This window comes from Verticillium dahliae, genomic scaffold (genome assembly GCF_000150675.1).
Source record: "Verticillium dahliae VdLs.17 supercont1.7 genomic scaffold, whole genome shotgun sequence".
Lineage (NCBI taxonomy): Eukaryota > Fungi > Ascomycota > Sordariomycetes > Glomerellales > Plectosphaerellaceae > Verticillium > Verticillium dahliae.
In genome coordinates this window covers 1,318,395-1,330,186 of record NW_009276917.1, presented here as the reverse complement: position 1 = coordinate 1,330,186, position 11,792 = coordinate 1,318,395, and the positions used below count along the sequence as shown (strand labels likewise).

At 62.0% G+C, this 11,792-nt stretch overlaps 3 protein-coding genes across 3 annotated transcripts; 1 reads left to right on the top strand and 2 right to left on the bottom strand.

Moving 5' to 3' along the window:
- Positions 1-377: 377 nt before the first annotated feature.
- VDAG_04511 (uncharacterized protein) lies at positions 378-1,786 on the bottom strand (the record flags this gene model as incomplete). The annotated part of the gene is made up of 3 exons (XM_009650958.1): positions 378-1,583; positions 1,636-1,695; positions 1,748-1,786. The coding sequence occupies 3 exons, from the start codon at positions 1,784-1,786 to the stop codon at positions 378-380; spliced, it is 1,305 nt and encodes a 434-aa protein (XP_009649253.1).
- A 925-nt stretch (positions 1,787-2,711) lies between these two features.
- Positions 2,712-4,406, top strand: VDAG_04510 (uncharacterized protein; the record flags this gene model as incomplete). The annotated part of the gene is made up of 1 exon (XM_009650957.1): positions 2,712-4,406. The coding sequence occupies one exon, from the start codon at positions 2,712-2,714 to the stop codon at positions 4,404-4,406; it is 1,695 nt and encodes a 564-aa protein (XP_009649252.1).
- Positions 4,407-4,733: 327 nt separating this feature from the next.
- Positions 4,734-6,817, bottom strand: VDAG_04509 (alpha-glucosidase; the record flags this gene model as incomplete). Its single annotated transcript, XM_009650956.1, has 4 exons — positions 4,734-5,247; positions 5,315-5,653; positions 5,762-6,432; positions 6,587-6,817. 4 exons carry the CDS (start codon positions 6,815-6,817, stop codon positions 4,734-4,736), a joined length of 1,755 nt encoding a protein of 584 aa, XP_009649251.1.
- Between the last annotated feature and the right edge of the window lie 4,975 nt (positions 6,818-11,792).

Here is an 11,792-nt window from a genome sequence, read left to right as displayed (position 1 = left end):
TCAGAGAGGAGAGGTTGTGATTGACTTTACGCGTAGGGTGTTTACTACGAGACCCCTATATTCTGTCACAGGAAATGGGTTTAGGTTTTAAGGAATAGTTAACTGGGATCACGTTACCCATTTAAACTCATTGACGCCATATCAATGCCCGAGTGGGGTGAGTATGGAGTCGACACGCGCCCCTTAGGCCGACTGGGGCTGCTCAAAATCCCAACAATGAGCGTTTTGGTAGTTACTCGATAAATTTTCACCGACAAACACAGGCTCGTTATTCATAAAAATCAGGCCGCAAAGCACCCATTCACTTGGACGGACGAACACAGAAAGACGCATATGCAGATGCTTCAGGCAAGGGTATCTTCACAGCTAGCACATCATCACGGCAGCTTCGCCACGCGCCCCTCGAGATCCTTCACCCACCCCTCGATGACCTTCATGTTCCCGCTCATCGTGGCGCCGCCCTCGCGGACGGCCTCTTCGACCTTGTCCAGACCCTCCCGCCACTGCTTCATGTCGGCCGTCATGTCGGCCTGCTGCTTCTCGATGCGCTCGAGAATCTCGCTCGCGGACGCGGCGTCGGCGTGCACGGCGCGCAACGACCGCAGCCGGTCGAGGAGCGGTGGTAGCAGAGGCGCCAGGCTCTCAATGGTAGGCAGCGTGCCGTAGAGGGCGTTGATCTTGGCCGTCTGCTCCGAGTCCTCGGCGTCTTCGGCGGAGGAAGGGGTGCCCCCGCCGAGGGATTCCCGCGCGGCCTTGGCGCCCTGCCGTGCCTTTTCGAGCTGGTGGGCCTCCTGCGTCAGGGTGCGGACGCGCCGCGTAATGGCGTCGAGGTTCGACGTCGACGCCTGGGACAGCGTGACAATCTGCCTCTGCAGCGCGTCGAGGGTCGGCAGGATGGCGCGCGGCAGCCCGTTGGTGTCGGCTTCCGGCAGGGCGGCCGAGCCGATGCCGATGCCCTTCTCGAGGAGGACGAGGCGTCTGTCAAAGTCGGCCGCCTTGGCCAGCGCGTGGCTCTGCTCGTAGGTCGGCGCGTATGTGATCGTGTAGGAAGCGGTCCCCGTGGCGGGCAGGCCCTCTGGCTGCGCCTCGGTGCCTGCCTGCGGCTGGGGCGGCGGCGGCAGCGGCTTTTGCGAGGGCGCGACGCCGGCATGCGATTCGATGCTCCGGGAGATCTCGTCAATGACCTGGCTCAGGGAGGCCAGCTTCTGCTCCTGCGCGTCGCTGGCGGCGATGGCTGGCTGTGTGGCGGCGGCGGCCTTTTTCCTGCCAAACTCTTCTTTGGCTTCGGCGATTTCCCGCTGAAGCCTCGCAATCTTCCGGTCGAGGTGCTCCTCGTCATCTTCATCGCTTAGGTCCCCAATCTCGGTCGTGCCATCCTCCAGGATTCGCTGCCGCCGGGTCGTTGTTTTGTAGGACTTGCGCTTGCCGTCGACGCGGTCGGAGAAGTCGGCTGCCGAAGCGTCGACGTTGGATGGCAGGAAACGGGACCTTGCATCGTCTATGCGTAGTCGAGAGCGGGAAATGCCCGGGGCGTCGTCATCGTCGTCGAACTCGTCATCGGATTGCGAGGGCCCTGTCGTGGTCTGTGTGGGTCAGTCACTGGCATAGCGGCACATGACGCAGGCGAAAGCATACAGGAGCAGTCGAAATGTCGTCGGTGAGGTCTGGTGTTTCGTAAATGTCAGGTGCAGAGTCCTGAAGCCTGTCAGCTCCTGTGAAGGGTACCCAAGGTTGTGAACGAGCAAACCAGGTCAGGCAGGTTGGCGTATTTGCGATTGAGCGCCATTGCGTGAGGTACGGGGGCCAGAGGGACGTTTGTGCTTCGGCTGCAATGACTTATGCCATCGAGGGAGAAAAGGAAGGTGATGGCGATGATGTTTGCATGTAGACCTTGGGTGAAGGTGGGTAGCAGAAAGATGTGACGTTGTTTGGCAGGTGCAAGCCTCCCAGGCTGGCTGGTGTAGATTCGCAGAGCCGCAGGGCTTCAGGGCGCCGCAGGGCTTCAGGGCGCCGCAGGGCTTCAGGGCGCCGCTGGGCTTCAGGGGTTGGCGTCGCCCAAGCTCCCTGCCCAGGGGTCCCTAGGTGCCTGAGTAGGTATTACCTAGGCGAGACCAGAGGCGTCATTGCGCTAATGCACAGTGTGTGTATCTGTCCGTGTTGAACACAATCGGCACGGTGGGTTGCTACTGTGGTGGAGTTCGACGCGTCTCACATGAGGTTCGCACTAAGCTTGGCAAGAGCCTCCGCTTCACGCGATCCACGTCGTCTCCAACCTCATCTCATGTCATCAAACGCCATCGAAGCTCCCGCGAGCCACTGCTACATCGATTCGGTTCCATCTCGTACTTGGTTGCTTCCTGTGAAAGCGTCTGCATACGCCTCCCGGTTACACTATTAGCGAGACATCGCCACTCTAGTCAAGGTACCGGATACCTCACCCGTACTGTCTTCTGTCACATCACGGCCGCATCGCTGGTTGTTTGAATCCTCGTCGCACACATCATCATGTCATGAACCATAAAAACAGCCCAGGCATGCACTTTGAACGGAGGGCACCGGGGCTGACGGCCAGGGGGGTCAAGCCCCTCCTGAGCCAGGTCAACGGAAAGAAGGTCGAGAGAGCCCCAAGGCGGAAGCCGGAGCCCATCGAGACGCCGGAAGACATCTACGCCGCTCCTCTGAGCTCTTCGTGTGATGAGAGTTCAGACACCATGTCAGCAGGAGGGGACAGGAGCCCGAAACGCGACGCGAGCCCTCAAGCTGAGGCGAGGCGGGGAAGGAGCGCTGGCGCATCACAAGACTGGAAGCACAGTGGATTCGACTCTGACAGTGACGATGGCCCGGCGGCGCGGGGCGACATCAAAGCCACCAAGTTCCACGGAGACCGAGGACGAACCACCGCCGGCGGCGGCCGAGACGGGTCTAGACAGGGACCGCTGCGCAGTAGGGATGCCAATCTCAAGTCCAAGAGCGCAGCTGGCCGCAAACGAGGCCATGCAGACATGTCAGACGATGCCGACGTTCCCGCTGAACGGAGCGCCAAGCGGAGGGCGTCTTCGCCGCGCGAGCAGGGGACTGGCGGGCGCCATCTTGAAGATGTCTTCCACCAGACCAAGGTCAAGGCCAGTCAGAGGAAATACGGCGAACGAGGGACCACAAAGCAAACAGGTCTTGGCGCGAAGTCAACGACGCCGGAAGCGAGTCTATCTTCGTCACCGAATGAATCTCGCAGAAAGACATCGTATAGAGCTCCTGATGCGCTACCCATGAGCCCATCAGGTGAAGATGCCGAGAGAATCCCGAAAAGGAGGAGCTCGAGATTCAAGGAACCCGACTCGCTACCCACAAGTCCAGATGACAAGCCGGTGGTTAAAAACGGCTACAAAAAGTGCGCGCCACTACCTCGGGATACGTCACCGAAACGCCCAACATATAAGAAGCCCGAACTACTCCCCGGCAAGTCGGCTCCTGCTCCTCGCCAGAATGACTTGTCCGTACCCTATGTGCCTCCGCAAGGCAAGCCCGCCATTCGAATACCAGGTCGACGGAAAAAGGCGAAAAGGGCAGAAGCCCTCCCAGAACCCAAGGTCTTCGTCGCCGGAAGCACATTCAGGTTACCGGCGAGCCTCCCCGGCATGGGCCTCGACGACTTGCTCGGAGGTCCTTACGAAGCAGCTTCACCGGGCACCCTGAGCCTGGCGAGTGACGACGATGACGCCAACGAAGAAGAAGACGAGGAGGAGGACAGCAACGCCAGGCCCACCAGGGCCACCCCGACCAAGTGCCCCATGTGTGATTTGGCCGTCGACGAGGACCTGCTGCGCACCTTCTCCAAAGGCCGGCCGCTCAGCATCAGCCAGCAGATCAAGTTCTGCCGCCTCCACAACGCCAAGACGGCCCGGGCGACCTGGCTCGCAAAGGGCTACCCGGACATCGACTGGGAGGCGCTGCCGTCGCGGTTCGCCGCGCACGATGGGGCCCTGCGGCGCATCGTCCACGGCGACGCCTCGCACTACCGGTCCGTCCTCGCCGGTAGGGTCTCGGACGGCCGCGAGCGCACGCTGCGCGCGACGGAGCGCAGCCTGGCGCCGGGGTACTACGGCCCGCGCGGCCTGCGCGTCATGTCGGAGCACCTCATCAGCCGCTTCGCGTCGGCGCTGCGCCGCCGCGCCGTCGAGGACGAGCTCGTCGCCGCGCGCGGCAGCGCCGTCTTTGTGTCCACCGTGCTCGTGCCCGAGCTCGCGTCGCGGCTCATCATGGAGGACTTGGCCGTCGGGGCCGACGAGGCGCACCGTGTGCTCGAGGAGAGCGTACCGATCGGTGACCTGCTGCATGAGGAGATTGGGGATGTCGTGGTTGACGTGGGCGAAGCAGACGACGACAGCGATGACAATGTCTTGACGTAAGGAGGTTCCTCGCCTGTATACTAGGGCGGACCAAACCATGGCGGGTCGGTAGTACATGATGAGAGCCAGCAATGGCTGAAACAATAACAAGCTGCTCGGGTCGCATAATGTGATCTGGCACGAACGAACTGATTTTCAATGTGCACTTCTCATCGTGGTCAGAGTCACGCGACAGCCATGCATCGCAGCTTTGAATGAAATTCGTCTTTGGAATGAACCCTCCGTCTATGCATCCCTTGTACCCATTTTCATGCAGTCATAAGTCTAGCCTCGCCATTCCCTTCCCTTTCGCTCCCGACGCAGCAGCAGCAGCAGCGCCCAGCACCCTCAGCCCAGCAGGACCGCAACGCCCTCGTACGGCGCCAGCGTGACGGCACCGCCGGCCAACGCGTCGACGGTCCGCCCCTTGTTCGTGACGAGCACCTCGGCGACGGTCCTGCCCTTGAAGCCGTCCCAGACGACCTCGTCGGCGGAGAAGTTGGCGGCGACGACGGCCGTCGCGCCATCGTCGGCGGTCCGCGCGTAGGCGAAAACCGTGTCGTGGTCGTCGTCGACGAGCGCAAAGTCGCCGTACACAAAGACGTCCTTGTGCGTCTTGCGAGCGTCGAGCACGGTACGCCAGCAGGCAAAGACGGAGGCCGGGTCGTGGACCTGGGCGTCGGCGTTGATGACGGTGTGGTTGGGGTGCACGCGCATCCAGGGCGTCGCGTCGGGGGTCGTGAAGCCGGCGTGGGGGCCGGCGGTCCACTGCATCGGGGTGCGGGCGTTGTCGCGCGACTTCTTCTGGTACTCGACCCTGAGGGCGGCCTTGAGCTTCTCATCGGGCGAGTCCTTGTAGAGGCTGGTGGAGCACGTCAGTCAGCACGGGGTGGGCGGGCACGGATTCAGGAGAGGGGAGAGATGCGCACTTCCAGTGGTTCAGGCAGTCGACGTCCTTGTACTCTTCCATCCCCCACTCCTTGGGAATATTGTGCATGCCGAGCTCCTGCCCCTGATAGATAAAGGGCGTGCCGCCCTGCAGCGCCTGCACCATGGCGATCATCTTGGCGGCGTCGGCGCGGTGGGCGGGCGCGTCGCTGGCGAAGCGGCTGACGGCGCGCGGCTGGTCGTGGTTCTCGAGGTAGAGGGCGTTCCAGCCGTCGTTGGCGTACATGAAGCGCTGCCACTTGTCGGCGACGGCGCGGAAGTCGGCGAGCGGCCACTCGCGCGGGGAGAACTTGCCCTTGTCGCCGTGGTCGAGGTCGACACTGCGTTGGTCAGTCGAGGTTCTTTTCTTCTTTTCTTCTCTTCTTCTTTTCTCTTTTCTCTTTTCTCTTTTCTGTCTCGCCTACACAGTCGAGTGCCGCGAAACTTACAACTCAAAGTGGAAGATCATGCTGAGCTCGCCGCGGTCGGCCTTGACGCTCTTGATGACCTCGTTCGTGTCGGTGACGCAGGGCATCTCGCCGACGCTAAAGGCGTCGTACTCGCGGAGGATGGCGCCGAGCTCGGCGAGGTACTCGTGCAGGCGGGGCCCGGCGGCGTAGTGCTCGGCGCCGCGGAGGACGGTGCGGTCCGAGTCGGGGAAGGCCTGGTCCTTGCTGATAAAGTTGATGACGTCGAGGCGGAAGCCGTCGGCGCCGCGGTCGAGCCAGAAGCGCATGATGGCGTGGACGGCGTCGCGCACGGCCGGGTTCTCCCAGTTGAGGTCGGGCTGCTCGGTGCAGAAGAGGTGCAGGTAGTACTCCTGCGTGTGCTCGTCCCACTCCCAGGCGCTGCCCTGGAAGTGGGCGTCCCAGTTGTTGGGCGGGTGGCGGGTGCCGTCGGCGTCGTAGCGGGCGGGCCGCCAGATGTACCAGTCGCGGTAGGGGCTGTCCTTGGAGGAGCGCGACTGCTTGAACCACTCGTGCTGGTCGCTCGTGTGGTTGACGACGAGGTCGAGGACGAGCTTCATGCCGCGCGCGTGGAGGGCGTCCTTGAGGGCGTCGACGTCCTCGATGGTGCCGTAGGGGGGGTCGATCTTGCGGTAGTCGCTGATGTCGTAGCCCTGGTCGTCATTAGCGCTGGGTGTCTTGTCAGAGGGGGGGTGTGAGAGGAGGCATGGGCATGGTGTGAGAGGAGGCATGGGCATGGTGTGAGATGAGGGCATGGGCATGGTGTGAGAGGAGAGGCAGAGAGGAGGCATGAGGCGGCAACAGTACCATGTCGATCTGCGGGCTCTCAAAGATGGGAGACAGCCAGACAATGTCGACGCCGAGGGCCTTCATGTAGTCGACCCGCGAGGTGATGCCCTGGAGATCCCCGACGCCGGAGCCGGTCGAGTCCTGGAAGCTGGCCGGGTAGATCTGGTAGACGGCGCTCTCCTTCCACCAGGCGCGGTGCTGCCTCGCATGGCCGTTCTGGCGCACGACGCCGTTCGGGGCTGCGGCCATGATGATCGATGCTGGTCGATGCTGGTCGATGCTGGTCGATGCTGGTCGATGCTGGTCGATGCTGGTCGATGCTGGTCGATGAGAGGGGCGGCGAGAGGAGAGGCGAGAGGAGAGGCGAGGCGGCAGAGTGGAATGAGGTGAGCGACAGACGGACTCGATGATTTTCATTGATTCAAGAGGACATTCCCATTGCCCATGGCCCATTGCCCGATTGAGCCGCGCCGTGCGGCGGACGGGCAGCGGCGACGGTTACGTGGTATTGTGCAGTAGGGCCCGTTTCTCCGAGTATTTCTGCGAAAGTGAGGACCAATGAGGCGGGGCCCCGCGGTCGGTTCCAGGAATACCGAACGACGTTTGGATCAGCGTGGCCTAGGATCCATCTATTTCGTCGGCGGGTTTCTGGCGCCGTCTTGGAGTCTGTCCGGCCGGTTCTTCGTGGTTTCTCCGAGAAGGGTGTTCTGGCCGATGCGGGGGTCAGCTGTCTGCTTGTGTGGATGACGTTGTGAGGGAGACGACATGGTTCACCACAAGAGCACAAGAGGGAAAGGCCGAGCATTGTGTGAGCAGTGGGAAAGCACCGTGGGAAGACAGTCGGTAGTACAAAAACGGGAATAGCCATGTCGGGCAGAGGTCGAGGGGTCCAGTGGTGATCTTGAGGCGGCGAGGAAGCGACGAAAGGAGCCGGCCGGATCGGGTAAAAGGCCGGGCCGCTGTGTGGTGGGCTACGTACCTAACCTACCAGGCAGAAACCTACCAGGCAGAAACCTACCAGGCAGAAACCTACCAGGCAGAAACCTACCAGGCAGAAAACCTACAGCAGGAGCTCTTCCATTGCCTTCATTGCCAGGTCACCAAGGCAAACGACCTGGCAGGGCTGGCAGGCAAGGCAGGGCACGATGCTGTCTTGGATCGTGTCGTCCCTCCGAGCTGTTTTCGCACCATGTCTTCCGTAGTCAATGATCACTTGTCATCCCAAGGGCATCAGACATGTCTCATTCAGCCTTATCTACCCATCTTACCTAGCAAGGCACTCACTTCTGCAGTTGTATCGCGCTAGGTACGAGTGCACAGCAAACAAGACACGTCCCTGTCACTTCTCAGCACTCCGCACCCAGAAAAGCAATTACTGATGACGACCAAATGGTACGATGGCGGCGATCCGTGTCGGCTTCCTTTGTCGGCTTCCTTTGTGCACGCCGAACGCACCAATACAGACATGGCAGGACCAGCCACAAGACGATGCTTTCTGTACCTACCGAATTAGTTGACAGGACCTCATTTGACAGGACCTCATTTGACAGAACCTAGGTTGACAGGAAAAGCACCTGGTTTCATGAAGGCCCGGACTCACCCAGCCCGCCTCCGGTCCGGCTGCCGTCGTATGGGGCTGTCAGCGGTTGGGGTGTCAGCGGCTCGTGTCGGACTGGCAGTCGCAGAAGATGGGACGAAGGGGTCTGAGCTCCTGTCTGGGCGTTGCCGTTGTCCGCCTCCGCGCTGTGTGCTGTGTGGACTGAATGTGCTTGTTGGCTGTCGTCTGTGGACTGTGGTGTGTAGGGCAGGATGCCTAGGAAGGTAGGACAGGGCGCTACAGGGCGCTGCAGACGAGCAGGCCACGCAAGACACGAGAGGTCTCACGCACGGCGGGCGCAGCACATGCAATGAGGCCGCGCTGTCGCGGTTCTGTTTTTGGTGAGCATGGCCGGTAGAGGGCGGCCATGGTTTTTATGCATTTTTGGGGAGAGTGTACTCTTCGAACTGGTCACAGAACCATGAGGCGGCACAGTGGAGGAAGAGCACAGTGAGCTGCTACAGTCCTGAATAGCACCCCAATGGATGCACCCAGCAGGGCCATTCGAGGCGCCGCCGTCGCTCAGTTGTGTTCGGCCCGCAACGTTCTCACTCCGATGCTCCAGCTTGCGATGTGGCTCTCGACAAGGTGCAGATACTGATGACCAGACCTGCTCTGTCTGGGGGGGGGGGGGGGGGGGTCCTAAAAATGAGCACTTTGAACCGTGATACAATACTATATCCACTCAAATTCAACAAAACACAACCATGCATGTATCGCCAATTCTCGACCACGTAGAACTTCAGTGCATTCGGTGAGAGGGAAGGTAGGGGTTTATTTGGATGATGGCGTGCGGCATACTGTTATCCCTTGCTGGGCTACGGTGCTACATGGACATGTACCTTTAAGGTAAGGGACCTACCTAGGTGCCTACTGTACATAGGTGGTAGCTAAGGCGCCTCAGGACGGGCCCTCAGGACGGGGCAGGCCTTCAGGGCTTGTCCCAGGCGGCACATCACCAGCATGGCCGGGGTCCCCGCGTGCGCCGTGCGCGTGAGCTCTGCACAACAACGGCCACGATGGGACAACACAGGGACAGAGCACGCACAAAGCGTCTCAATCGTGCCAAGGTCTCAATCGTGCCAAGGTTACCTGGTAGGTAGGTAGGTATCGACAACCAATGCATAACAGGGTCCTCCTAGGCCCGCTAGCAGAGGATGTGCACTCCCGCCGAGCCTTCAGCGCCGGCGCCAGCGCCAGCGCCAACCAACGCCCAACCCCAGCTCCGCCTCACCTTGTTCGCTTCACCTTGTTCGCTTCACCAGGCTTCGCCCAAAAGGACCTGACCCTGGTCGGGCCTCACACTCTCCACCCTGCGGCCGAAACCTTTCCGGACCGGTAGCTTTACTTGTAGCTGAAAGGTGGTGTGCGGTGAGGTTGTGTCGGTGTTCAGCTCTCCCATCCATCTGGTGCTCATCGTTTCTCGTCAGCCTGCCCTTTGCGGCCATTGCTTCCCTGCTCACCACATCTCTGACTCGGTCTCGTGCTGGTGCCGTACCTGACTGCTTCATCGCATTTCGTGAACGCCGTGGGGGAACGTAGGGCCACTCGTGCGCGGATCAATGAGACGAAGACATTGACGGGCGACCAGTCAGACAGTACCACCACCACCGCCAACACACCACCACCCAAAGCAGAGCCGCCAACACGAGAGTTTACCCGTTCTGGCCACACACCTCGACCACACACCTGAACCACACACATACACACCACGACCCATCCCACATCGCCGCCATCACCGACTCCTCGTCAGTCCACGCTCCTGCTCATCATCTATCCATCAGCGACGACCCGACACGGCGCGCCCTTTCCATCCCGCCTCACCCGATCTCCGATCCTCGATCCTCGATCCCCGCCAGTCCGCTGCCTCTTCTTGGTCCTGATCGCCCCCTCGCGCCCCTCTCGCAGCCTGCCTGGTGCCCTCCTCTCGTCGCCCGGTGCTCCCTCTGGACTCGTACACGCTCGAATTCTTGAAATCTCAGAGCAGCGTAGCGCAGAACAACGCAGAACAGAGCAGAGCAAGGCAGAACAGAGCAGAGCAAGGCAGAACAGAGCAGAACAACACAGAACAGAGCAGAACAGAACAGAGCCAGGAAGCAAGCAGACCAGAGCAAAAAGCAAGCAGCAACGCAATCCGCATCCGAATGGCATGGCCCTCTGCGCTGCCACGACGGCCCACACACAATGACCCGGCATGAGGTCGGCGACCGCTTCTGCTCCGCAACGAGCAGCAGCGCCGACAGCGCCCACTCGGGCGTCACCGTAACACCCGTCTCCTCGTCATCGCCCTCGGCCGCCGCCGCTCGACGTGAGGCCGACGAGCGAGGCCATCGTCGCATGTCCACCATACCCAGGTGAGTTTCTCCTGTGCCAAGACCTCTGCCCCTCTGCCCCCGTCCGTCTCGCTTCTGATCAATGGCCCTCCGTCTCGCTTCTGATCAATGGCCCTCCGTCTCGCTTCTGATCAATGGCCCTCCATCTCGCTTCTGATCCATGGTGCGCCTGTCGGTGCTTGTGCTCCTCTTGGCACCGGTGCGCCTCTTGGTGCTGGTGCGTGTGAGACATTCGCTGCCCGTTGTCTCTGATCCTCGGCCGCCAGAGCAAGGGAGTGCAGGAGGGAGGGGGCGTGGGGATGGAAATGCGAATGGGAGACGCAAAGCATGGCGGAACGGCTCCACGAAGACCTGCAAACTGACGGCAACCTGCGTCCGCGCTTCTTTTAGGCTCTCCAGCAAGCAGTCTGGCCCTGCTCCCTCCTCCACCATGACGCCGACCTCGAGCTCGACGCCGACCTCCAACTCGACGCCGACTGCGTCCACGGCACCGAATGCCACGCCCGCCGGCTCGCCTGCCGCCGCGCGAAGTGCCCCCATGGCCATCTCGACTCCCTCTTCTTCGAATGCGCCCAACGCGTCCCGACGAAACTCCCGCCGCATAAGCGACCTGCGAGACTACCGCCGCGACCTCGCCGTGCTCGACTCGTCCGGCAACCGCCTCCCCCAGATCCAACACAGCCCGCCGTCGGGCCACCCATCGTCCATGACCCAGGGGGCGCCCTGGATGACGAGCGGCGACGATGACGGCGTGTCGCCATTAGCAGGAGTTGGTAGTGGCGGCGGCGGCGGCGGCCCTCTGACGCCCCAGGACGGCCCGATCCCGACGAGCTTCTACAACGACTCGAGCGACAACCTCTCGTCGGCCCTCGCGTCGCCCCTGTCGCCCGTCTTCCGCCAGCCGGCCCCCATGCGCCCCGTGCCGTCGTTCCCGCCGCACGACGCGCAGCACGACATGGCGCCCTTTGACAACGACGACAGGCGGCCCTCGCTGGCGAGCATCGCCACGTCGAGCAGCACGGGCTCGCGCAACAGCGGCGTCCGCCGCGGCGGCCTGCAGAAGCTGCAGGGCTTCTTCGGCGAGCAGTTTCCCGGGCGCGACGGCTCCGAGACGAGCCTGCAGTCGTCCCTCGCTGGCACGGGCACAGGCACGGGCGCGGGGGCGGGCGCGGGGAAAGATCGATCGCGGTCCTACAGCCACAGCCGCCCGACGAGGGAACGCAACTACTCCAACGCGACGGACCACACGCGCGACGCCTCGCCTGCCTCGTCGCGACCGAGGACGCCGGTGCGA